The sequence below is a fragment of the Epargyreus clarus genome, unplaced genomic scaffold, assembly GCF_041222505.1.
Source record: "Epargyreus clarus isolate Ecla_fem2 unplaced genomic scaffold, WU_Ecla_fem_2.2 ptg000015l, whole genome shotgun sequence".
In the NCBI taxonomy this organism is placed as follows: Eukaryota; Metazoa; Arthropoda; class Insecta; order Lepidoptera; family Hesperiidae; genus Epargyreus; species Epargyreus clarus.
In genome coordinates this window covers 13,727,948-13,755,757 of record NW_027332223.1, presented here as the reverse complement: position 1 = coordinate 13,755,757, position 27,810 = coordinate 13,727,948, and the positions used below count along the sequence as shown (strand labels likewise).

Genomic DNA, 27,810 nt, shown 5'->3' with positions numbered 1-27,810 from the left:
CACATCTAAAAATCGGACTAAATTGTTTTCTTCTTTCCTTATTTTTTAACATTTTATTTCCCCATTTTATACGTATTATATTTAGCAAATTTCTTTTGTATAGTTCTAGGAATGTTGTTACAATTTTTCTTAGTATTTGCAAATAGTAAGCACTATGTCTATGGGTACATTCTGAAACACGCTATATTAGGTTGTGTAAATGACCTTTAACTCTGTCTATGATAAAAACAAACTTTTTTATCTATATAGCCGTTTTACTCTCCTTGTGTATATATATGTTTTATTTAATAAAAAAACTCAATAATAGCCACTTAACTAAGTTACCTTTACTCTTAAATATACCAATATCGTTAAATACATAAATCTCCTTTGTCAACAGAACAAGGCGCACTTACAATAGTCCGTCGGTCCTCAAGCCGGAGTAAGGCCGAGGCCCCGCCCACCGACGAGCAGCTAGACCAGCTAGACCTCGACACCGAACACTTGCCCGCCGTCGACACGCCCGACGCCTGCGACAAAGCCGCTCTTAGGTAAACATCCTTGTTTGTAGCTAACTAATCCTGCTTCTAGGGTTTCTCAGTTACACGAGAGGGTGAGAGCTTCAGTTTTATAGCTCGATTAATGATTAAGTGAACTGGGAAGGTATGCAGAGGCTTTTTTTATACTATTGAAGTAGTAAGCGAGCATGCAATACACCCACGATAACGTGAATCTTATTGTGGAGCTGTGAGTGTGTGTGTGTGAGCGTAGAATGCGTCAGGGGTCAGCGTGATGTAATGGTATCTGTTTCGTTGCCTCAAATGTCAAAAGGCATTCACACCCTACCATCGAAGCGCAAGAACTAATTCAATCTAGAAGTAGGTGAGCCGATGGTACCTTCCCAGTCAAACCATATTAGTTCTACCAATTAATTATCTGTCCCATGTACTGTGACGTCATACAAAAGGTACCACCGAACTCCGCGGAATACAGCAGAAACACTCGATGAGTCAAATTCGCTGAACAATTAGTTCCGCACTTGTATTCGCGTCTACTGCCCGATGATCAAAGGGGGTTCATGTAAATTGTTCACGGGTCGCTACACCAGACTTACAGTAGGCGGCGATAATTATAGTAGAGTTAAATCACGGTAGGAAGTGTAGCTATTCGTAGTTCTACTATGATTGCACCATCGCCACACCTATTTCTGCCTAACAACAGCAGTGTTAAGCACTGCTGTGTTCTGGTTTGATTGTTCGAAAAGTATGTACTTTTCCGAGGCTTTGCAGCTTCATCCTCAGAGGTAGCGGCGCGTCTGTGGCCGACCTCAAGTAGGAATATCTAAGCCTATCTGATGTTGATTAGATGTCCATGGGCGGCAGTAGCCACTTACCATCAGGTAGACTACGTGCTCGTCTGCTACTACGAGTACATGTTTTAAAAAAATCTAAAAATAATAAAACAGCCTATATGCATAAAACTATGTATATTTGGAGAAGTTCACCTTTATTATGACGTATTATGAGTAATGTAAGTATATAGTATAGGTATTTAGTGCATAACACAAAATACCTACTTAACGGCATTTATATTAAACTTTCTCATATTTTTGCCTAACTTACTTTACAGAATATCGAAGCGTAGTTATTGTGAAAGTTATAACTAGATAAACCCACAACTATCGGAAAGTCTCGCTAACACGAATCAGGGAATTTATAATTGAGTTTATTCCGTTTTACTGCCTCGTTTTAATCGCTGAATATAATTTTACATTTTAAAGGATCAGTTGTTTGAAATATACAGGATGTTATTTTTAAAATATGTATACGTGTGAATGTATGATGTACGTACGTGTAACTCCGAATCCGAAACTATAAAGAACAGGAAGAAAGACAACTACTTATAATATTTTTCTCGTACAAAATCTATATCCCTAGACAGGTCGTATAAGTTTTTTTTTTTAAAGAGAAACATGCTGTATTATTGCGCCCTCGGAAAAACTCACTTATAAAGATCAAATTAGGTGAAACTGTGTGTAGTTTAGAGTAATTGATTTTTTATCCATAAATTCTTGCACTGTGCTTTAACTAATTCTTCGAAAAAAGTCAATTGGTTTCAATACACAGCTATAATCTACGTTAGGTATATAAATTGTGTTTGTCCCTGTAGTTCCGGGACTAGAATAGGGCTACGGTATCCCCTGCCTGTCGTAGAAGGCGACTAAAAGAGGGCTTCCGGAAGGACGGCGGTATGTGTGGTCGCATACCGTCGTAAACACTACATGGTGTGGGAGGAGCGAAAACTGCTCCCCCAGGTTAGAGCCCGATCGGGGCATAGCGCTTGGAGGGCTCCGGTTGTGTTCCGTCGGAGATCCCGGAGTTCTCCAACAAGCGTTGAGGACGGCCACCGTGGGGGTTTCAGTGCGGTAAAAATCCCACATAACCCGGCGTCGCTCCCACGTCGTCGGGTACCTTTTGAAGGTTTCCCCCTCGAGAAAAAAAAAAAAGGTATATAAATTGTGTACCTAAGAATTAATAAGCTTTTAAGAATTAATACCGCATGCTAAATACAGTAGGATGGAAAATAGACATAAGATAATTCCTGTGGATGACATACATACTACCTTCTCATTATAATTCACCAACCATTATTCTTGTTCACAGATTACGCTATCTCCTAAGACAATTAAACCGGGGTGAAATACCCGCAGAGACTTTGCAAAAGAACTTACAATATGCCGCCAAAGTTCTCGAGGCCGTGTACCTGGATGAGACCAAGTATGTATTACCATTTTATTGTTCTAATTTTATCAAAAGTTTTAAAGGTTTACAATGATGTTTTTGAACGGAGATTGTACTATAGAAGCTTAAGGGTGCTTTCAAATAGCAGTTTTGTCGCGCGACTGTCGCAGTGTTTTATAATGTCTGTTATTGATAATGAATCTATCGAATCTTTCCTTATCTAAGATTGAAATTGGATAATTTGTTGTAGGCATAAATTGTCAAATTTCGTTCTTTAGTAGGCAAAACATTGATGAAAGATTATTAATAACAGGAGTAAATGTATATAAATAAAAATAAAAAAACGCGCGGTTGCGCCGCTGCTTCCGTGCGATAGTCGCGCGTAATTTATTTATATACATTTACAAAGCAGCGCTGTTGCCGCGCGACACAACTACTAATTTGAAAGTACTCTAACTATTAACAGTATAGTTTTATTACACTGAAACTATTGTCGAGTAATTATGTTGTAGCAATTTATAAAAGTAACCACACAAAACGGCTACGAAGCAATTTGTTTTAATTGACTATAATTGTTAAGTACAGTTTCCGTTTCGTACTCGCCCGATATTTACAGTTGTATTGTACATTTTTACGTATTCCACCGCGAATATCTTTTTTTTTTTGTAGAAAAGTTCAGCGGATTTCCAATAAGGGTTTGTTTACAAGCCTAGAGTTTATCAGATAGGTACCCTAGATGTCATAATAGTATATTTCTATGAGATATAAATGAAACTGTAACACTTAAACGCAATTGTTGTTGCGTAGTGTTAAATTACATTCAACAACAACAACAAAGTCAAAAGAGTTCCTTCGGTAGCATTTTAATTTTAAAGGACCTCCTTAAGATGTTAGAAAAGTTTTCTTGAAAAAATCTGAACATCAAATTGTGTATTATTTTCTATATTCTGCGCTACAAGTCTGGAAGGCAACTCTAAAAATCCACAATAAAACAAAGCAAATCTGTAACAAACGATGCACATAACACAATAAAAGTAAACAAAATACAACTGTAAACGACGGCGTTAAATTTTATCTAAGGAAGAAACTCATCATCTTTGTGTTTCAGATATTCCGGTACCGCCCGCGCGGGGACAATGAGATTATTCATAGGACGATTACCGATTAATGTTTAACGACCATCAATTCTGTTTCTCGACCCTTTGTTCGACGCTTATACCTATTGCTTATTCTTTTTTTCGCATTTTCTCTTCCATTGTATCTTAATGTCGGAGCATTTTCTGTTTAAAACGATGGATAGCTTGCTAGTAATGATTATTTGTGAAGAGTAATCTAGCGTGTACGGATTTTGATTTTAAGATTGTGGTCTTATATATTCGTAACTGAGAGGTATTCTTCTTGAACGGAAATACCTTTTCTAAATGCACTTGAGTACAATGTGTATTATTTTTTTAACTACTTACAAGCCAGATATCAAAAGATTTAAAGAAATTAAAAAATATGTTTTTGTAAACAACAGTCATTTGTAAGGTGCGGATTAAATTAAACAACTGATCAATTTCACGTCTGCTTTATTACTCTCTTCGTTACGATTACACACTTAAATATATATTAGCACTAGTTAACCCGGCAAACGTTGTGTTGCCATATAAATAAAAAAAAATAAGGGTGAACAACACTTATCACTTACAGGTATGAAAAATAGATAGTAGCCGATTCTCAGACCTACTGAATATGCATATAAAATTTGGTGAAAATCGGTAAAGCCGTTTCGGAGGAGTACGGTTACTAAAATTGTGACACGAGAATTTTATATATAAGATTATAAAGGTCGTGTCACAACTACACACTTTTAGTTATGTATTTAAAATAAAAAGATGTACACTCTAAAAACATTTTATTCTGAAATCTTCTAAAACAAAGGCTGTTATGTCTCAAAAAGTATGTCAAGTACCTACAATAAACCTAGTTTTCAAAATAGTAAACTTCAAATTTCTCTTGAAAAAAGAACGTTTCAAAAACCTTAAGATCAAGGATCCCATTTATTATCGCTTCTCAAGTGTCAACTTGACAAAATTGCGTCTCTCTCGAACCAAATCGCCTAGTAAGCGCCCTGTCTTTTATAAAAAGTGGTACGATAAAACGTCAGACTTCAAAAAGGACTAAATTAGAGTAGAAACCTTAATAAGGCCTCGAAAGAAAAGATTCGGTTTAATCAACTAACTAGGAGAAATTAATATTTGAGGCTAAATTCTGTTAGAGAATAATTATCGTTTTCGAAAAGATATTTCAATAGTTTTGTGACTAATCTTTTCTTAAAAAAATAAATTTAAATATTCTATACATCTGTAATCAAGAAACCACAGCAGGAACTCTAATAAAATATCAATCAATTCTAGTAAAAAGTTTGATTAATTAACTGAAAGTAGCTATTGAAAGAGTTCGCCTTTCTGTATTTCAAGTACTAGTTATTACGAGTACTAAGTTTTAATCATTTTCTAAACATTTAGGCACAATAATTTAATAGTAAAAGTTCTAGTTAAGTATAAATAACCTAGAATACGCCTAGAGACTTACGATCCCACATTTACTTTATTTAATATGTTTTCAAATCTTCAGTGTAATGAATACTAAACTACTTTTAAGTCGTCGACGTAGCCCGGAGACAAAGAGATCTCTGTCTTAATAAACTTAAGGATTCGTCTTGTAAGATCATACTTAGGTACTTGACATTTCACTCAGTACTAAAGGACCTGGATAAATCTAGTAATTGTATACGCGCTGTTAGTGAACTATTTATGACTGTATAAACAACTTTTAATGATCAAAACAAATGGTGATTAACACTACATAAAATATAAGTTGTTATATGTAATATTTGTAAGGCAAGACTGTGGTCAAATGTAATCGCTTTTAGCGGTGAAAGTAGCCTATTCACCCTTGACTCGAACAACCCCAGATTTTATTTACAACGAAGGTGGGAGTGGGATCCATTCTTTGGCAAAAATACAGCACTATTTTTATAGTACACTTACATATACACTTTATTTACATATTTATACACTTTTTTTATTTATATCTATGCCATTTTGGATAGCTAGTGAAATGGGGCTATTATTTTAATACTTTGTACGACACATTCCATACATCCTTTATATGCAAATTCACTCTGAAGTGGAAATAAAAAGGGTTTTTTTATTGAACTCTAGCAAATTGACCTCCATAACGTAAAGTTTAAGGGTACTACTACAGCGTATTGTCATTTTAAGGAAGTGTTGCGATGTTAGGTATAAGATTATGCACAAAAATAGGATCAAAATAGGACATTCACTTAGGAGCATTTTATTTTTTGCCTGAAATCGGTACTTAGAAATAAAAACACAAAAACTTGAATATCTCAAAAACAAATCACTATCGGCTAGGGTACTTAATGACAAAATCTATTGCAAATGAGCTCTACTTTTACCCCTCCAAGGGAATGTATCGAATTATCAGTAACCCTGTATATAAAATTCTCGTGTTACAATGTCAGTTACCGTACTCCTCCGAAACGGCCTTACCAATTGTCACCAAATTTTATATGCATATCCCCTAGGTCTGAGAATAGGCTACTATCGATTTTTCGTACCCCTAAATGATCACCCTTAACATTTTTTCATTTATATAGCAACACAACGTTTACCGGGTCAGCTAGTTTTATATAGAACTCCATAGATACGAATATATCTCGATAGATTCAAATCACGACACGAAGCGTGTCCTCTCAAATCCGCCCACCTATTCAGGTGGTTACAAAAATCCACAAATACGAAATGAAATCCCTTCCTTTGGCAGTCGGGTAAAAGTTAACGAATATATTTTTATACCACGCAATAAAAACTTTCCGCAGGAAAAACTGGAAAAGTTTTAAAATAGGTTTTTATCAACAGATATCTACGTGTTGAATACATATATATGTAGGTATTGCAGGTTATTAACATTGAATATATCCAATTTTTAAAGACCAAATATCAAAATTTGACAATTTTTGCCACAATTGTATTAGGGGAGACATACTTTTCCGTTCCAGCTTACTCCTCAGGGGTAGCGGCGCATCTGTGGCCGATCTCAGGTAGGAATATCGAATCCTATCTGAGGCTGATGAAGATGTTCATGGGCAGCAGTAGCCACTTACCATCAGATGGACTGCATGCTCGTCTGCTACTCCTATACTATGAAAAAATGTTTAGTATTAAATAAAAACAGATCAATAATAGGCATATATGATACATACAAATTACAGATATATGACTAGTAACTTAAAATGCAAAATGCAATAACAACAACAATTCAATACATTTAGTACTGAATTGATCAGATATAGGTATATGGATGTGGAGTAGTAAGCTTAATACCATCAAACAAAGAGGCCTCTAGCAATTAGGTAATTGTGCTCGAGATTCAATTGTAAGCCTCGATGCAACTCTATATTGGCTAAGTAATACAGAATGTACTATTATGATGATGATCGTAATAGGTACTTCGATTTTATACTGTTGTGTGAAGGATAAGTAAGAACATATGAAAAGAAAAATAAAATTACATTATAAAACGAGATAAGGCAAAAAAAAAACAATTTAACCTGATCTCAATAAATGGTTAAATTGTTATTTAATAATAAATAAGAACAAAACGCTATAAAAAGACTAGGAGACGAAAAATCTAAAATGCTGCTGTAGGATTACTTCACACACAGCATATTTTCAGTAAAGTCAATACCACAAAAATATGACAAATGGCTATACCATTTCGTTGACGACCATTTTGACGACCCGCGTGGCGGTGCGGTCACCATGCCGGTCTAACGTGCTAAGGGTCCCGGGTTCGATCCCCGGCCAGACAGATTTCTAAATGATGAATTTAGATTTCTGTTTCTGGGTCTGGGTGTTTGTGTGTGTATTTGTCTCCGTGTGTGTCCATAGCACCCACGATACAGGGAATCCTAGTATGGGGCTGTGAGTGTAGAAAGCGTTGAGCGAAATGCGTGCCAGCTCTTGGATTGCCAGAAAAACTTTTAGTACCCCTAACAGGACAGTTATCCTTTGATAAAATCATTTTATAACATAAAAATATAAACGCAAATTGTCAGTCTCGCTAAACTGTGTGATTTTTTTCTTCACAGGCCCAAAACCAACAATCACACACGAGTATAGTTATATCACACACCATAAATTATATATTTAATGCAGTATCATTACTATTTTTATTTACATATTATATCCCGAAGTTCTTACCTACGGTCTATAAAATGTGTTTATTGCCAAGTAATGCCGCTGTAAACGGGTTTTATTTTAATCTGGGTAGTAAATCGTAAGCTTATAAAACATAAGAACCTCCATAATAACCTGAAAGCCTTCATAATGAACTTGACGTGTGGTGAAGATATTTTTGTGCAGGTATTAAAAACTAGCAAAAAGAGGGCCGCGTGATTTGTGTATACGGAACCTAAGCATTTCTCATGTATGCATATTCTATCTAGATTTAATATTGTTTTGAAATCTTTTTACCACGCTTTTATTAGCTTGACTTGTATGTATGTATGTATATAACGGAATTTTTGAACTCGATTTTTATCCACTTTGAACGGTCAGTTTAATTCAAAATTTTGAACACTTATCAAGAACCGATGACAATACACGATTTTAATTTTGTCCCATTCTCCTTACCAGGATCGTCAGAATTAACGATTGTCTTGTGCGATTTTAGCGTGGTTTTTATTTTTTTAAACTATAATATTGATTCATTAATTATGATGCTTATTTTCGCCTTATAACAATAGTGTTAAGCACTGCCGTATTATGGTTTGAAGTTACTAAATTTATGATAAAATTTTGCTTGTAAGCCTTCAGTGCTTGACGTCAGGTAGGACTCCCATCCTCTTACACTGGTTTTTGTGCGTTGTTCTCCACTTATACCAAGTATACGCACGTTTGCTGTTCCCATTACATCAAAAACCTACTAATGAAAAATCAGTGCGTTCTTAAGATTCTGGATTGCTCTCCTAGACTTTGGCGACGGTATTGCTCCAGCTACAGTTCAAAACCTACTAACGTAGAATACTCTACGAATGTAGCAGTCTCCGAACGCTATGTAGCCGTCTATAAACACCATTACCCTTACCATGAGTTTACATCCCACAATTTTACGTTACGTTTACTCAATCCATTATTTTTTCCGTTTGCTTCGGTAGACTGAGTAAACGTAACAATAAGTAAGTGCTCAAGCCTTTTTGTCTGCCTCACATGTTCGCAAAATAGAGAGACACAACATCAAGCGCCATTTTGTCAATTTCGACATTCAATGTTACGTTACTGACACTATAGTTCTGATACAATCGCTAGGGGCGCTGATTGGAATTTGTATGGGCAATACGTAAACAAATACCAAAACAATCTTATTTGCCAAAACGTAACAACTCATGGTAAGGGTACATGTAGCCCGCGTAGATTTCGGAAGCGAGCTACGAACACGGTTTTGCTTCAAACGTAGCGTAGCCTACGAAGATGGTGTAGCCTACGACCGAAATGTAGTCTACGAATGCAGTAGTCTGACTGCGCGTGGCATCCTTTACACGGTATACCAATCAGGAGTCTATTTGAATGCAAATTTAATGCATTAGCATATACGAATATTGCATGCAAATGCTGCCTCTTACATAATTTATGTGGTATAACTTTAGCTGATTTTACTTGTATTTTTTTTTTGTTCTATGATACCTTTAAATGTCAACGGATTTGTCTGAATACCTTTAAATGTCAGCGGTTAAATCCAGAACCTTCTTCGTTTCAAAACGGTAGACCACTTCGTCATGCAGATCACCTCATTAGTCTATAAAGGTAAATCTTAAAAAATATTTTTAAGAAAGGATTGCTTACTTATGGAACATTGTATTAAAAAACCAAACTTTATTTTTAATAAACAAAGCTTGCAGACATATTGTATCCATTTGACTCTTAAACTTCGAAAGCAGTTGTGGTTTAGTGGGACCTTTGTGCATCCGACAGGGCGGGCGCTTGCAAAGCTTATTAACCGGCTCCAATACCGTTATTGTTGCGTTTGACTTTAAAGAAATATTGTACTACCTATAATAGGATTTGAAAAGAAATTCAAAGGTTACGGGAACAATGGCATCTTTATTTCTTCTTTGTTAGAGTTTTATAAACGAAACCACCTACGCCATTTGTACTGGCTCAAATAAAAGCCTTATCTTGTGAATAGTAATTGGTAAATTGATTTTTCTATGAAATCCTAGTATATACCAACCATAAGCCCATGGACAAGGGTTACCCATAACGGGAGTACCATGGACACAAATGAATAAAAAAGTGTATAACCTTTTTAATACATGAATCATTTTTTTTGTGACGTGATGGAGCCAACTAGGCTCAGGCGAACTAGACCATGGGAGGTTGACGTCCCATAATATCGAGAGAAACTTTGAAGGTGTAACATTGAATTAACAATAGTTGTTGCGAATTTCCATAGGCGACGGTGTGACTCCTTGCCATCAGATAGACCACCTGTGTCTGTGCCCGACCGCATTATCGTTAAAAAATCGTGTAAATATAAAAAATGGTAGATCAGTACCATCACTCTGACTGCTAGAAGATTATTAATCTTCTTGTAATATTACGTGCGTATGTTAAGCTATAGGCTTAAGTATTAAGCTGAGGCTTACTTTACCAGCTTTGTATATCTGAATAAACAATACAACAATGTACACAGTACTTAATGCAACACTCGTACATATAAGTTACTTGAATGTGTGCTCGAGTTCAATAACCTACTAAGCAGACAAGGTAACGACCTGGTTGATAGAGCTTAGCTCCAAGGCAAATTACTTAAGCACCATCGCTTTAAAGGTTTCTTATCTAGATACACGACGTAACAAGAATCCTTAGAAAATATTATATGTAAGATAAAATTAAAATTAAGTTTCATATAAAATTACGTAGGTTAACGGTTTTCGTAATACTGATATTGAAATATTTAATTGACTTTAAAATATAATCATGTGTACTTAAGATATTTTTGACGTAAAATCTAGCAGAATACGAAGATAAAAGTAAATTTCTGTTTAATTTTTGAAAAAATATTTTTATAAGCGTTAAACTCATGTCGCGGACCCTAGAAGTATAATTTAATACTAACTCATACCTTCCAACTAAATGTATAAGTTGGTTTCTGTACCAATCCACACTAGACAGTGTGCTGAAATATGCTCTAAGCATCTCCCAGACGTGTAGATGACATGACAGTTAATGACAAAGTAGATAGATGCAGTTTCTAAATTATAATAATAAGTATAAAATTAATTTGACTACCGTTTTATTTATATACAATCCATTATATATAAATAAAATGGTAGTCAAATTAAATTTCATTTTCACATCCATTGTAAGTATTCTAACGCTAAATTATATCTTCACAGCTGAAAATGTTCCCGCAAATAACTAATCTCAATCATTTTGATGTTCTTCATCAAAGGGCGTCATAACGAGAAAACTCTTTACTCTGATTGAAATCAATCCATTTAGTGAATAAATCCTCCGATATTAAATACTTCATTTGGTTTCTCGCATTTATTTTTCTTTCATTACTTTCTCTTTTATACTTTCGTTTCTTTCATAGGAGGTTGATTCCGCGTACTGTGACAAGGAATGAAGTTCATTCTACATTAGTTTGACAAAAATCTTTTCTAACCTACCATCATCCCACTATTGTGGAAAGAACTTCTTTCTAAGTTATTTTCGATAACACAATAGGGGTCTACAAATGGTGCAAAAAAGCTGGAAATGCCCTAGAAATAGTTCTAGGGTTGCAGAAGTCTAAATCTCGATGATCATATAAGATGGTCCAAAAACAATGAAAAATAAATCAAGGTTACTGATTTATGGCGTAGGGTTGACGCTCTCGCGTCCAGTGATAATGTCTAACGCAGGGATAGGAGAGGTCCTGAGCAGCCGCGCGTGCAGCCCGCAGCACTCCACAAGCGACGTCTCCGAACACCTTGCTGGGCGAGGTGCTCAGTAGAGAAACCGAACGAAGCAAAGTTAATACCGTTACAACAACGCCGGCAATGGCCAAGTAGTCGCGCCTCCCTTCTGTCCACTCTGTGCGATTAGGTCTTTCTGTTCTGTTGAAGCTTCAGTAACAAAATCTATCAGTATCCTACCCTCCTGGTAGTTTAGCCCATATGTAAAGGACCAAAAACCACTTTGGAGGCAACTTACTGAATTTGTCTCCAATGTGGTCAAATAGAACCCTGTTCATCCGACTGCAACCCTTATGTCTGGAGAATGAGTTAGGCCAAAAAATCTGATGGTCAATGTGAATGCGCTACATTGGGCATTTTGCTTAACTTGTTCTCATGTAGTATAGCGGTTTCTCTGTATATTTAGATTAGCCTGGAGATTAGTACCCCGTGTGACGTCTTCCTCGATCCACTGTAAAATGTGCCCTACTTCCATTATTTCTATATTTATCCACAGGCATGATGTTTAGTCTTGAAATGGGTGACCCCAGTTTAGCTTCCATATATTGATTTTCTTTTTGCCGTATCATTTTATTTTTCAGATCACGTCCCGTTTTTTTACAGCTTTTTATCTACACTTGTTCAAATCATTCACGTCACTCGTTTATATTTTAGCTGCATCTGCTTTCATTGAATAATTAAAGTTTTAAAACACCAATTTATTATACTATTTACCTAATAAGCTTTCAGAATTAAGACCATGATATTATCTTTAAAATTTTGAAACAACATAAATATTTTTTGTGCCTTGATGAGTTTATAAATGTTTGTATGATTCATATTATGTTTATCGGTTGTGTATTCCAGAGCATTTAGTACTTAATCATGATTCAGTTGATTTTGTTTTGTAAACTAAAATGTGTTAAGTACCTTTTAAGTTTGTCGATTTTCATCTGAGAGTGGTTACATGTCAATTGTTGCGACTGATGTTAGGTGAAATTTGTTTCACTCGACATTGGCGATGCAATCGATACCGGCATCGTACCACTCTCATTCGCAAATGTTGTTTTTTGTACGCCATTGTTGAACAACCGATGTTAAATGTTAGTGTTGTACGTTGTGTTCCCTGTATGTGAGGACAATGATCGTGTTTCATTTTAGACCGGCCGTGGCGCGCCAGCAGTCGGCGCCGACCCTCGTGTTTAGGTGTGTCGATGTTACCTCGTATTAAGAGCACTATTATCACTTGAATCAAAAGCTATGATTATCACTCTACAGTTTATATTGTTATGCATCTAAAGTAGTATATTATGATCATGGGGTCTATTAAGCAGATCACTTTGTTCGATTATATTGAATATTTTCATCATCGCCTATTCAATATTTTCACTTGAAGACGTTTATGATAATATTTCGAAAATTTACGTCGAATGTCCAAATTTATCCAAAAGAATCCAAAATGATGATTTTAAAATTAAATCTAATTCACAGATATCAGATAGATTCACAGAGTCAAAAATAATAAGTAAGTGTTAGAACGTAATTGAGACTTCTAGGAGACCTGGATATTGAAACAATGGAAAATCAGTAACTTTGACGATGGGCCTATGACCGAATAAAATTATGATATCATTCGTCAATAAATTGTCATTATTATTTTCAATCTTCAATTATTTTAACTATCTATTTTTTCAGATCAATGTTAATGTCTGTTTCATATTACCATTACTATTGCTGACGTCATTTTGTCTCAAAAGCTTATCAAAAAACCATAATACTTTTTAATAAATAATTACTATAATCACTTACATCCGCAACATATTCTTCTATACACATATTTTATAAACAAGAGATAATGTATAATTTACAGTAAGCTTTATATTTTGTATAAATTCAAGTGGTAATAGAAGATCTCTGATTTAACCCTAACCTGCTTCTTATGTCGTGTGTGCTGTATATTGTTGTAAAACGTTGTTTTTCATTTGTTTTCAAAGCTTTCAAATTATCAGCTGTCACATAAAAATAAATTATGAAAGGTAGAAATCTGAGTAAATTTAATAAGTAACTATGTATCTTATACCGAAATTCAGTTTCTCAAGGTATTTCATCTCAGTCCTCGAGAGTAGTAACTATATTATCAATTATACATGAGCGACAGTGACCACTTTGCATCAGGTAAACTGCATACTGTTTTTATATGATTATTGCATTCAAAAACAAATAAAAGTAAAATATAAATGGTCCGGGATCTATCTCAATTTAACATTAATTAAAAATTACGAAAATTAAATTATTTAAATAGTATTTGAGATGTGTGGACAAAATGTCATACTTCCAAAAAGTTCAGAGAAGACACTTAGAAGAAAAAAAATCATTATGAAACAGTAATCGAGAATTCACGGTATAACATTTCACGGTATCAGGTACTTGTTCCTAAAACTTGTCTTTTCCCGAACATGTTTGAAATTAAATGGAAAGCAATGTAAACCTTGGAAATTTCTTGAGCACGCTGCATGTGCCTCTATATATTGTACGTACTTACCCTTAGGTACCCTATCCAGTATTAGAGTGTTTTAATTTCCTCTTAAAAAACCTAATTCAGCTTATTTTACATTTCATCTCACTTCTGCTAATATCAACTCCATATACAAGAAGGAGACAAATATAGAAGACACAATAGCTACTTCAAAGGAAATGATTCACGAGAATGAAGAGAAACTTTGTATGAAAGACCAGCTTTATACAACTTACGTGAGCGAAAGAATACAGGAGATTCTTCCACAAAGTCTCAACTAGTTGGCAAAGTAAATTAAAAATGACATTTTCCAAGAAAGCAAGTAATGTTCCATCCTTTTAGATGAGACTTTGTTAACTCGAGATGTGCAATATAAATAAATAAAGTCTATCATTTTCAGTACACAAACTAACCAATTTATCAGTAACTTGACAATCTTAGAATAGACTACACTTTTTGATTTCCTTTTATTTACTTTCTGAAAATTATTACTTAAGAATAGTGATAGAAAATTTAGTGTTATTCACGATATTTAATAGATAATGAATTTAGTTTTTATTTACACTTGAATTGTTGAAAATTATTCAAAAGGCAATTTTGAGAATGTACAAATTGTTCTAGATACATTATTGTTTTTGAAAAGTTCGTGGCTCATAGGAAATAATTGGGTTCGGTCATAAATAATGTAAATTGATTCTGAAATTCCTCCTCAGCTTTCAAATCCTCCGAATGAGAAATTTCCCCATCAACTTCTTAATAAATTATAAACCAATTCGAAAGTTAGACGCGTCGACACTTTATATCGAGATTTTAACGAAACTATTTAATTACTCCAAGTTATTGATTAGATTTTTTGATTGATTGATAATTTCAGGAATTTACCAAATATTTAAAGATATTATAAGGAATTATTAGCATAAAATTATGAAGCTTAACTTATTGTACAAGAAAAATCAATTCAATTTGATTCGTCATTCTTCCGAAACGCATTACGCTAATTTAAAATTTTCTAGCAATGACGTGTTTTATGGTAAGGAATTCATCTTATCCTGGAATCTTTCTTAATTTGATTTGGGATGTGCGCAGGAGACTTGCGGACGAGGATGACGAGTTATCCGAAGTTCAGCCGGATGCCGTGCCACCTGAGGTCCGGGAGTGGCTCGCGAGCACATTCACGAGGCAGCTGGCGACCGCCAAACGGAAGTCGGACGAGAAGCCCAAGTTCAGATCGGTGGCGCACGCCATCAGGGCCGGCATCTTCGTGGACAGGATCTACAGGCGGGTCACCAGCACCGCGCTGATGCAGTTTCCACAGGACGTCGTTAGAGTACTCAAGGTTTGTGCCATTTTATATCAGTTGTACTCAATTTTTTTCTGTTATTATCCTCGCGAGAAAATTCTGTCTAAATCAATTTAGTTTCTTTCGAAATCTATCTCCGATCGATAAATACTTAAAAATCTTAATCCACTACATTCATTACTAACCTACAGTATACCTTTATCAATAACTACCAACAATCCATGTTAAAAATCTCTAAAATAAATTTTAGTTTTTGAATAAATTTCATATTAAGTACATTCCCTTAATACATTTCATTTTATCAGCATATTCGTAAAAGCTTGTTATTTGAAGCTTATTTGGTATTGTCCTGAATTCAAACGTACTTAATATCAAGTCCAGTAACAGTAGTTGCGATCCATAATATCCTCCAACGATTCAAACTCGCACACCTGCATTTAATTGGAAATCAATTCAGTTAATTGGAACTCGCTCACACGAATGAAATTACTTACTCGTATGTTTAATTTCAATTTCATATTTAGAATGTAATATTTGTGTAGTTCACATTTATGTAACTTACGAGTAGCAAATGTAATTCACTGTGAGTTTCTAGGCCGTAGGGAAAAGTATGAATTAGTAGGTCCCTATCGCGTACTACATGATTTTTAAATCATTTATAGGGCCCAAAATAAGACTTAACGACAACTATCCACCTTAACAGAAGAGAGGAACGATGTAATATGCACTTCGAAGCACTGAAACGCATAAAATAGCCTACTAGCGGGCACCCATCCAAGTCGAGACTACGCCAGGCGTTGCTTAACTTAGTTAACTTAATAAATTTATTAGAGTTCAATGCATGAATTAATTAATGGTTACTCTAACAAACGGGCTTGTTGTGTAAATTATTCACAAAAAGGCAGCAAAGGTTTGGGCTTTATTGGCTTCCCTAAAAAGGTAAAGTTAAGTAATTAATTTCAAGAACATTCGTCTTAGTGTAACGGCAAGAGGTTGGTCTAATTTAAGCTAGTATTCCTTTGACAATAATGTAAAAGCCGACGAAAGACACTCATGGGGAAACTTCATGAAGGTTACCGAATTAATTCGTATCAATAAGCATTCGATACATTTCAAGATATTATGTATAGCAACATATTTTCTCCACTAAAGAATAATGAAGACATTTATTATTGGTTATTTTTTATCTGAAATCTTCAGCAGTTTATCCGACTTCGAATAAAAAATAATGTATATTATGTTTTGAATATATTATACTTTTGACGGATTTTAATATACGATAATTTTAATGTAATATATATTTTAAATATATCCACTTGCCTAAATTATCTGAGTGACATGGCTATATTTTTAATTGAACACTTGGGGTTTTTATAATAGCTCTGTTTATTACTAAAGTTACTGAGTAATGTAGTCTTCATACCTTTATAATTCCTAATAATTTCATGCTAGGAATAAAGCAACCTAATTTTACAGTTTTAATTCGTTTTTAATGTTAGTTGACTCGTTGACAAATTGTTGTCATTTCATAAATATAGTAATGTTAATAAAATTGATATAAAGATACCTTTCTACGTAATATCGACTTCGTAGACAGGTTTTTTTTGTAACAGAATTTGACTCCAAAAGTCGACTGTCAAAGGTGAGAAGAACAAAGACAGCAATAGCTCGGTTCTTTAAAAATGCTCAACTGTCCTGACAGTTGTTTGAATAACTTAACCCGTTCTCCGTTGCGTTGTGTTAAATTTGTGTAGTTAAAGTTTCTGTTTGAGTTTCCAGCCTCGAGGGATGTTCGTGACTGGGTCTCTACAGAGAATAAAATGAATGTTGTTTATTTTGTTTAGGCCTACGGAACACTTAACCTACGTAGAAATTGTTACTTAAAGTATTTTTTGTACTTCTAATATTTTATGTACCATTGTATAAAGGAGGAAACGAGAATAAAGTCCATATGATAAATGGATACTGCCGCCCTTAGATATCTGTTATGTCCCCAGATTTTTTTATAATATAGGAGTAGCAGACGGAAATGCAGTGCACCTGATGCAACGATTCTACTTGAAGTTGGCCAAAGAAAGGCGTTGGTACCTCTAAATGTTATCATGCAGTGCTCGAAAATGCTATATATTGGTTAAAAATATGTAACCTTGCAACGAGTTTCGGGTTTGATTTCTGGCCAAACAGCTAAATTAAGAATTTATGCATGTCTACAGCTTTCATAACACCGTTAAAAATAGAGACTATGAACGTAGAAAATGCTTAATTACTCTTATAAAAAGTCATATTAATCAAACATTTAACAGTTCAACCTTGACCTGTTGCTAAGCAAAGCCGTTATATTATTAAGTGAAGCGTTCATTTATTAAACTTTGAGTTTACCCGTACCCGGCCCTGAGCAGCGAGCTTGTTTGCAATTCTACGGGACATCAAAAACCTCCCAGTTTACATAAAACCCCTGAGGTATTTAGGCATAATTTACAAAAACGCACGTAAAACTTGTTTTAGGCATGTCATCCCAAATTGAGCTTTTGTTTATAATAAGCGGGAGGTAAATAAATTGGCCAAGATGATTTAATACAAACTTTATATTTTTATATAAAGGCATTTTTAAATTTCCTTGTACGAATAACTTTAAACGTTAGTTATTTTAATTTTAAACCCTAAATAATGGAAAATGTCGAGCATTAAATCTCATATGCATAGTGACGTAAAAATACCAATTAATAACAATTAATTATGCAACTTATTAAACTGGACCGAATTTAATAGTTTTAAGTAAAAACTATTCCTTGCCTTCACGTTTAATGTTCCTGCTTAAAATGAAGGAATACTTAATAAAGGAACTTAATAAAACATTAAATAAGATTAACGTGGTTTTAAAAGTAGGTAGGTACTTGTCATCGATTTCATTATTTATAGTTAACCCTTTCAAACTACCCGCCAATAGCCATTTGGCAACGTTCCGGTCGTCCGTTTAATCGCCGGCTAATGGTTTCGGTCCCGAGAGATCTATTCAAGTAATCCTACTTGGCACAAAAGTCCATTTTCAGAATTAAACGGTGTTAATATCTTATATAACTAATGACCTTATTTTATTAGCTTGAAACGACGTGTTATTTTGATCCTAATGTATAACTTTCACGAAATACTGGTAGACCCGGACAAACATCTTGAAACAAAACAAAACACAAATACAGCGTCATCTTTCAAATCCAAAAGTATCCTAATTTTTAAGCTAGAACCAACCTCTTGTATAGTTAAATTGAATTAGGTTGAGCGGTTTAGAAGATTAGTACCTTACGCTTGTTATTAATAAATGATCAATCCATTCAATGCGTTGCCAACCAAAGATCGATATTTGACAACGTCTCTGTATTAAAATTTTTCAAAATTCGATCTTCGTTAAGAAAAAATTTAAAAGACAATTAAAAAGAGTATGAAAATAGGTATATCATTAGTCATCCATTTCATTATTTATAGTTAACCCTTTCAAACTATCCGCCATTAGCGATTTGGCAACATTCCGGTCGTCCGTTTAATCGCCGGCTAATGGTTTCGGTCCCGAGAGATCTATTCAAGTAATCCTACTTGGCACAAAAGTCCATTTTCAGAATTAAACGGTGTGAAATTGTTCTATAACTAATGACCTCATTTTATTCGCTTCATATATTAAAATCTAGTTACCCGTGTTGTTTTGACCCTAAATAAAACTTTTATGAAATGCGAGTCGGCCGGGAAAAACATCCTGCCATATAAATGTTAGATCACGACAGTAGTGCCCCCTTTTGTGGCCAATAATATCCTCTTTTTAGCTCTAACTGGCCCTTATAAAGTTTTGGCGAATTCGGTTAAGCAGTCTAAAATAAGTGGTAAAATATATTCAGTGTGTCAAAATTTACAGTGTCAAATTTTTCCTACCTAAATCGTAGATTAGTAAAGATACTTCGCCGCCTTGAAATTCAATGAAGCCACAAACGGCTTATTTTAGTAAGTTATTTTTTTGAATTCTTGACAAATAAAAACATTTTTAGAGAAAATTTACGATTAAATAACCAATACTGCGTAATTTACGTAATAAAGAAATAATTATTTCAAATATTTTAAGGACATTTTAACACTCTCCGTGGCAAAACTTTTTTACGTACTCGTAACTATTTCAATTCTCAAAACTGGGTACATTTTCTTGTTAGGAGTGAGTAATCTATACTAATCTATGACCTAAATCGTCAAAATTGGAATTGTGGTTGGCAAAACCGATTAAGAATGATTATTACTAGATATTATTACTAGCTAAGCAATCAAGACCGATGTATTAATATAAGCTTCAATCAACATTTTATTAATTCTTGCCGATCTTAATATCCATGCTACTATTTAAAACATATACATACAATATTCCCTGCATTCTAATTAATTACATTTATGCTCTTGCAGACCTTGGACGAGTGGTCCTTCGACGTGTTTGCACTCCACGAGGCGTCCGCGGGCGCGCCCGTCAAGTACCTGGGCTACGAGCTACTGAACCGATACGGCATGATACACAAGTTCAAGGTGGGTGGTTTAATGGTTTTGATATCTTTATTGAGTACTTCTACTTTTGAAATTATAAGCAATAGTGCTACGGCCTGATGTCTGAAGAATATCTGACAAAAAATACGTTGTATATGTATTTTGACTAAATGAAACTATGATAGCAAACTATGTTCTATGTCGTCGTCAATGCATTACTGTGCCACTGTTGGGCACGGGTCTCTTCTCAGAATGATAAGGATTAGGCCGAAGTCCACCGCGCTGCCTAATTGTGTATTGGTAGACTTCCTTGACTTGACACATCCTTGAAAACTTTTTTTTATAAATCTCTCAGATGTGCAGGTTTTTTCACGATGTTTTTGCAGACCGTCTTCAACGTTTTTGCAAGTGATAATCAAGTGATGTTCTATCGTATCTCTCCATAATATACACTGTTACAAATAAAAGTTATTGAATTTTTCAAACAACATGTATTTCATTAAATAAAAAATAAATTAACATATACCTACCTCAAGTTTCGTTGATGCCAAAATGGTAATGAAAATACTTGTTTACTACTTATTTTCCAAAAATAAAACCGTTTTTTTTTATATTTCATCTATTCTATAAACTATCGCCATTTTCTTTTTGAACCTTTATAGCAAAGTTTACATACTGTTAAAGATTTTATTGTTTTGACAAAGTTTTGACATACAATATGTTGATCAAAATACTCTACAACGAAGGCTTCTTATCTATATCTCTATCCATTGTATGTATTGTTTGTTTCTCACAAGAGCTTAACCACGACAAATAGATCTGATAACCGCATGTTTCAATCCGGAACAGTCCTTTATTCCTAATTCCCTGGAAGTTACACTTTAGTTTAATCGAAATTGCGAAGTTAGTTCACGCTTAACACTACATGCGGTACACATTTAAACTTTAAACGTGTTAATCTCAAAATGTAGTTACGTTTGTCCTATGGTTCCTCTTGATGAAATATGTTTCGTTTTGTAGACTTTTTGTGAGATATTAGGAATTAATTAAGTAGTAGATAATGTAGATTTCCTTTGAAACTTCAACATACACACATGAGTACATTATTAATAAAATGAGATAAAGGAAATCAGTACAGAATAATTAGAAATAAACATACAAAAAAAAGTGTGTGTGTGTCAGCTACGACGCACGATTGGAGTTTACTCCTTACGAACGATAATTATGATATATATCGAATAGAAAAAAAGGGTAAATAAACGCATCTGCTAAAATGATAAGAGAAACAAACATATATCTGTAATTATTCGGATTATTTATATTACTTCAATAATGCGTATTACATAAAGTATGTTACAAAATAATATAAATAATAATAATAAAAACACTAAATAAAAGATCTAGCTGTTCGTATTTAAAATGTATATTATTCATAAATGTAAACGATAAGCTTACCAATTAACCGCATCCATGTGTTTTTTGGATTCTTCTTCATTATCATCTAAATCAATTTCTTGCATATTTTCAAATATTTTTTCAACTTTAATCACTTGATGATTTGTTTAATAGTACATAAAAATACACGTATCAATGCATAGAAGTACAAGAAAACTTTAAAATCAAAACATTAAAACTTGATGGTTAGGTTGCTGTTTATGTACGTTGTATATAGATGTATACAATAGATGCTACTATATGCATTTATTATACAGCATGCATACCCTGTACTCGGCAGCAGTATATAAGTTGTGGCAGAACTTCGTAATACGCAGGCGCGCAATACACACGTACAAACATACGCACACATTCAACTCTCAGACTGGAGGTAGTGAACTATACAGTGAGACTACGAAGTATCGCGCAAAGAGGAGACCCCGAGAATGAGATACGCTGTGTAATGTATTCCATCTCATTCTTTTACACGTTCAATCCTACAGATATATATGTTTGTCTCTTTCTACGTTACGCCTCAACTTTTCGTGTTACACTTGATTTTACTCCTCATAAAATTTCCGTACCGGGCCTTATAACTCAAATCGTTTCTTAAGGAGTAAACTCCAAAAATAGAAATTTTCTAAGTGAAGTCTACTAATCCGCACTAGACGTCATGTCACGCCACGTCCTTCTCATTCTTAGAGGAGACCCGTGCCCACCAGTGAAACTATAATGGCTAGTTGATGATGATGAAACATACAAAAATACATATATACCTAATATCCACGAATGTAGATACGTTCAGATTGTATGTAGTGCAACATAGAAGGCACGAACCGTTTTCTGCATCACGTGATGTCAAACCCGAGATACATCTAGGGGCAGGCTGACCGCAACCGCACGCAGTTTCCAATTCCAATTTGGTTAATAACTTGGTTACGTTTGGCCACCTGCAGCATTTCCTATTATATAACCTCTTAACCTTTATGTTATTGTGTTTATGCCGTAAATAGCCCATATAAATCAAGAATTATTATTATTAATGTCACACATCGTAATATCATTAGATCTCCTTTCGAATAGGTACATAACAGTCTACATTCATATATCAGAGGTATACAGAACATGCTCAGACACACACACACTCTAAATCAAGTAATGTAGTAATGACCCGAGTGTATTATTTTTATTTGTATTCATACAATCATACTGGGTTGTGTACTTTCCCTAAATAAATAATATTTCTTTCTTTCTTTCATAGTCGGCGTCATAGATAGAGGGTCATTAACGCCCCTTATTTGAATATTGCGGAACTGGCAAAATTTAAAATTTGAGCCCCCTCAGAATTAGAAAAAGAATCCTAATTTGAAAATTTCGAAGTCCTTTTTTCGCCGACTCATTGTAATATGCATAGATTACATAGTTTATTTTTCTTGTGTGGGTCAGCAAGATACTTCCCCCTGAACGATGTGCCTCTGGCAGCTGCCCGTCAGACCAGACCTTAGCAACGCTGTTAATAGACCTCTCTTCTTTTGTTTTGTTATTATAAGGTAAAATATAATAGAAATGTAAACATACATGTTACATACAACAGAAATGTATGTTCGTTTGATTACAAGAATTGTTGTTCATAATAATAATAATGTTCGGTAGAAACCGAAGAAGATACATCATATTTGAAAAGTTCAAGTTACACGATGTAAAGAGAAGTTCGTTTTACGTTTAATATTGCGTGTAATATCATATTTGTACTCATAAACGCGATTCCAGATTATATATGAGTTCCTCGAAGTTTTCCTGTATAAATGTCGACTGCATCTGCTTCAATACTGCAGTGCAATATTGCGTTTGAGGGAGCGTGGTGATATGTTGCATGTCAAAGGCTGTATTAGTTATGGTATTGGATCGGCATATAACATATAGATACAATAATAGATACCTATATTATTGTATCTATATGTAATATGAGTTACTCACATGTAGGTTCAGCATGTATTTTCGAGTTTTAGGCCTCGTTCATATCTACAAACATTAGAAATGTCGTGTTAGGCAATGCCAAAATTGATCCTATAGATATAAATTACACAAAAATTATAAAAAAAAATATACTTTTATAGCTTTTGTACAAATACAAATAAGAATAACTAAAAATATCAGTAGATGGACTATATAGAAAAAGATAGATAGAAAAAATATATAATAATATTCCAAACATATTTATTTTAATTTTCTATCTCAGTATCATAATATTATGTCTTCGCATTGAATTTCGCGACTCCCCTAGGAATAAGGCTTTCGTCTGTTCTGAAATAAGAAACTGCTTTGTGTTTTGATCTTTAGGAATAAAATAAATAAGAGGTGTAGGTTTTTAGGGATAGATTAATTAATCTAAATTCTTTATCAATCAAAATAATTCTTTCCTGTCGCGCATGATTATATCTGCTCATAAACATGTGTGACAGGAACCCTAAAATAACATCTTGCTGTACGTTATACATATTCAGGGTAGACATCAACGACTTCGACTTGGTTTTACATATCTCATTTTCCATCTGAAATAAATTTCGCATTTGTATGAATAAAAATTATATCAGTAAATGTATATAATATTTGAATACTTAAATAGGAGACTTTACCCTGGTAGAAGGTTATTTTCTGAGGATATCTTATACGACTCTGATTTTTTTCATGGAAAAATAATATCACCTTAATAGAACAAAAAATAGTCTCAACATCTTTAAACTGCAGTTGTTTTATAGTTACAAGTTCCGCATAGAAAAACAAAGAATAAAGAAAACTACATTAAAAGAGCTATAAAGAAAAGAAAAGTAGAATAAAAAAAGAAAACAACCTTAGTAATAAGAGAAAAATATTCTAACCTAAGTTTGAACTTTTAAACTGTCAACTCTTTTTAATTACACCCACCCACTGTAAATTAACTTTGTTAATAGGTGCCGCCGACGATCTTGGAAAACTTCCTCAGCAAGATAGAGGAGGGCTACTGCAAGTTCCACAATCCGTACCATAACAATCTACACGCGGCCGACGTCGCCCAGACTGTCCACTACATGCTCTGTCAGACTGGACTCATGGTAAGTACTGAATAGTCAAAATGCACATGGATTTTACGAAGAGGAATGTTACGGATATAGATAATGTTATGGATATTTTCGGATTCATTCGGCTATCTTCGGATTTGTATACCATTTCCGAAGTATGAAACGCGAATGGTACGATATCTATAAAGAGAGGTTACAACGAATTTTGTAATTGATGCCATAATTCATAACGGTCTGATTCATAATATTATTTGGATATTTATAATAATGTGATATATATTTTGAGATAGATGCAATTCCGCTCTAGTGAAATTGTACGATTACTAACAAATTTACGATAAAATATATAGGTATTTGTATTAGAGACGATGATCTATAAATCCAAAATAAGTTGATTACCTTTTTTTGTAATGATCTATAACTAATTTTTAGAGCCCTGTAGTTGTAAATTAGTACCTTTTAAACACCTTACTTTAACTGAAGTGAGTGATACGTGTTTAAATTGAACTAAAAGCTTATAAACAAAGTCTACAATTCGTCATACCTAACTACCTAATAACTACTAATTGATTAAAAATTGATTAAATAAATGTATATTTAATCAATTTAAGAAACCGTAATAAAACATTATTATACTTAACCTTTATACTCTTAATATTCTACCCTATGATTTTATACAGATAACAAGAAAACTAACAAAGGATTTACCAAAACATTATATTTGTTCGTACACAAGCAGGTATTCGTTCTGTAGTGTCATTAACCCTTTCACAAGTGGCTTATTTCAATAAGGCTTTTGTTCAATATTTCTGCGAAGCCTATTCATCTTTGTAAACCGTTGACTTGAATATATCGTATTTACTGAGAAATTTCCAGCTGTTATACCGCGCTGCTAAGAGCTGTGCTGTTCAGAAATTCAAGAAATACGGCGAAAAGAGAATGTTTCTCAATTTGTTACAGCTATTTGTTGCTACGAGCAATATTTTACGGTTAATGTTTATATGCCAGTAAAGACTCTGTAAAATATCTAATATTTAAACAAATAGATATATGGGGTAACATCTTAACAAATTGTATACCTATAGCAGTAGCAGACGAGCATACTGTCCAGATAAGAAAAGATTCCTACCTGCTGTCGGCCACAGATGTGCCTAACCCTGAGGGTTAATAGATTGCTTCGGAAAACCACAAAACATCCTAAGTCTAACATGAAATTTTAGATAAACAGTCATTGATATAACGTATGCAAAATAGTGTTTATCATGCATCAACTTATACCATGCTTATACCATAGAATGTTGTTACAACGCTGTATTTTCTTTCTTTCTTTTTTGTGAGTTCAAGTTTAAAGTTCGCTTAAGAATAATAAATCTAAAACAAACGACCAATACACACAATCCAGGTAATATTTTCCCTACCTATTCGTAAATCTATTTGTCATTTTTATGGTTCCGTACCCAAGGGGTAAGAACCCTATTATAAAATCTCCGCTATTGTTCCGTTTCTCCGTTTTTCACTGTGCACTATTTCTTGAGCCGTAATAGATGAGCATTTTTTTTACTGTGGACGCTGTAACAACAAATATTAAAAATAAGAAGGTAGAAAATAAATAGGGGAGGCTTTTGGTTTATCTATTGAATCGTAATAGGTACACTGACCTTCTGTGTGCATCTTTTCTACTTCTGTTGCTTACATGATCACAAAATTAACAAGTACTAAAATATAATTTGGTACTACAGAACCCTCTGTGTGCAAGTTCAACTCATAGTAACCAATTATTCTTCTCAACTGAGCCAAAACAATAACGTCGACGGATCACGTCTCGGCAATATCACGGAAAGAAAATTGTCCCGTATTTCTGGGAACCCGACTTTCTGGTGTTTTGCGGAAACTAAAGTAGTTTCTCCGAGAAATAAATAATGTAATAAAGCACAAAATGTTCTATTGTACCAGGAATAAACTATTGGAGAATTCATTTGGCATCATCAGAATCATCCACGTGTTCATTTTCCGATTCTAATCAAACGTTGATTATTGTGTATTGTATTATTTCTTGATGATTTAATTTTTTGTACCCAACTGCGGAGCAAAATATTTTTCGAACCTTATTATTATTAAAGTATTATTAGTAAAGTTATTATTATTAGTATTAAATTATTTCTCATTCTTTGGCACGCTCTACTGCTCAAACGAGTTGGCGAATTTTAACATATGGCACCTACTAAGTATAACGTGTATAATACGTATAAAGCATTCGTTTTAAATTTTGGTAGTAAAATCTTACTAATATTATAAATCCGAAAGTAACTCTGTCTGTCTGTCTGTCTGCCTGCCTGGTTGTCTCTTCTTCACGCCCAAACCACTGAACCGATTTTAATGAAATTTTGTACAAAGATAGTCTGTGACCGGAGAAAGGACATAGGATAGTTTTTATCCCAGAAATCCCACGGGAACTAGGGATGGCGATCTAAGATCGATTAATCGGAGAATCGATCTTTTGGACCCGAAACATCGATTATTTTAATCGATATTAATAACGATTGAGTCGTAAACTATGCATTTGATCAAGTGATGATCTTTAGCAAAGTTGAAGGTACGAATGTTCAGTTTTATGTATGTTAGTATGTTATATTATTTTTTTTAACTAGTACGCTATATTTTATTCAATAGGGTATATCTGTTCTGGCAAGTAATACAGCGTGTAACCGCAATATTTCCTTGACTTGTAAATGATCCCATATCTACCATTATTTCGGATATTACGTCAGAATTTGACTTACCTATAAACGAAAGAAAACTTATTATTATTTTTAAAGGTCTGACGTTTTCTTACGTAACAAATAAAACATAAAAAGACTTCGCATTTTACGAGCTACGAAAGGTTAAGTATGTTTTACTTTTTATCTGAAAATATTTCTTTTTTGCGAATTATTAATAATAATCAGCTTTTTCTTTTATGTTTTAATCTGGCAAAGCTATCTGCAGGTTAATTAACGCATGTTATTAATAAGCAATCTATCCAAGTTTTAATTTATTTTTAGTTTTAGTTTTATTTTACCTCACTTGGCTATCTACATTCTTCGCCTTTGCCTTTTTACACCTAAATTTCTTTACTTGCTCCGTTGTTGTCCTATTTGGAAATTCCCTTTGGTTACAAATATCATAGATAATACTTTGAAACTGTGTATTACAAAAATTTTAAATTTAAATTTTGATGACTGCTCTTGGAGACAGGCTTGCCTTCCAATTAAATTTGGAGG

The 27,810-nt window shown here is 33.9% G+C and overlaps 1 protein-coding gene across 4 annotated transcripts in view; it reads left to right on the top strand.

Moving 5' to 3' along the window:
• The window catches only part of Pde1c (Phosphodiesterase 1c), a 254,027-nt gene that overhangs the window by 215,404 nt on the left and 10,813 nt on the right, over window positions 1-27,810 (top strand). For 3 of the 4 annotated variants that reach the window (XM_073081003.1, XM_073081001.1, XM_073081002.1), the window contains 6 exons: window positions 380-530; window positions 2,643-2,756; window positions 11,701-11,811; window positions 15,335-15,584; window positions 19,983-20,099; window positions 24,443-24,583. In XM_073081003.1, the coding sequence (XP_072937104.1) occupies window positions 380-530; window positions 2,643-2,756; window positions 11,701-11,811; window positions 15,335-15,584; window positions 19,983-20,099; window positions 24,443-24,583 (884 nt within the window). The remainder of the gene's footprint in view (window positions 1-379; window positions 531-2,642; window positions 2,757-11,700; window positions 11,812-15,334; window positions 15,585-19,982; window positions 20,100-24,442; window positions 24,584-27,810) is intronic. The other variant, XM_073081004.1, reaches the window with a different exon arrangement.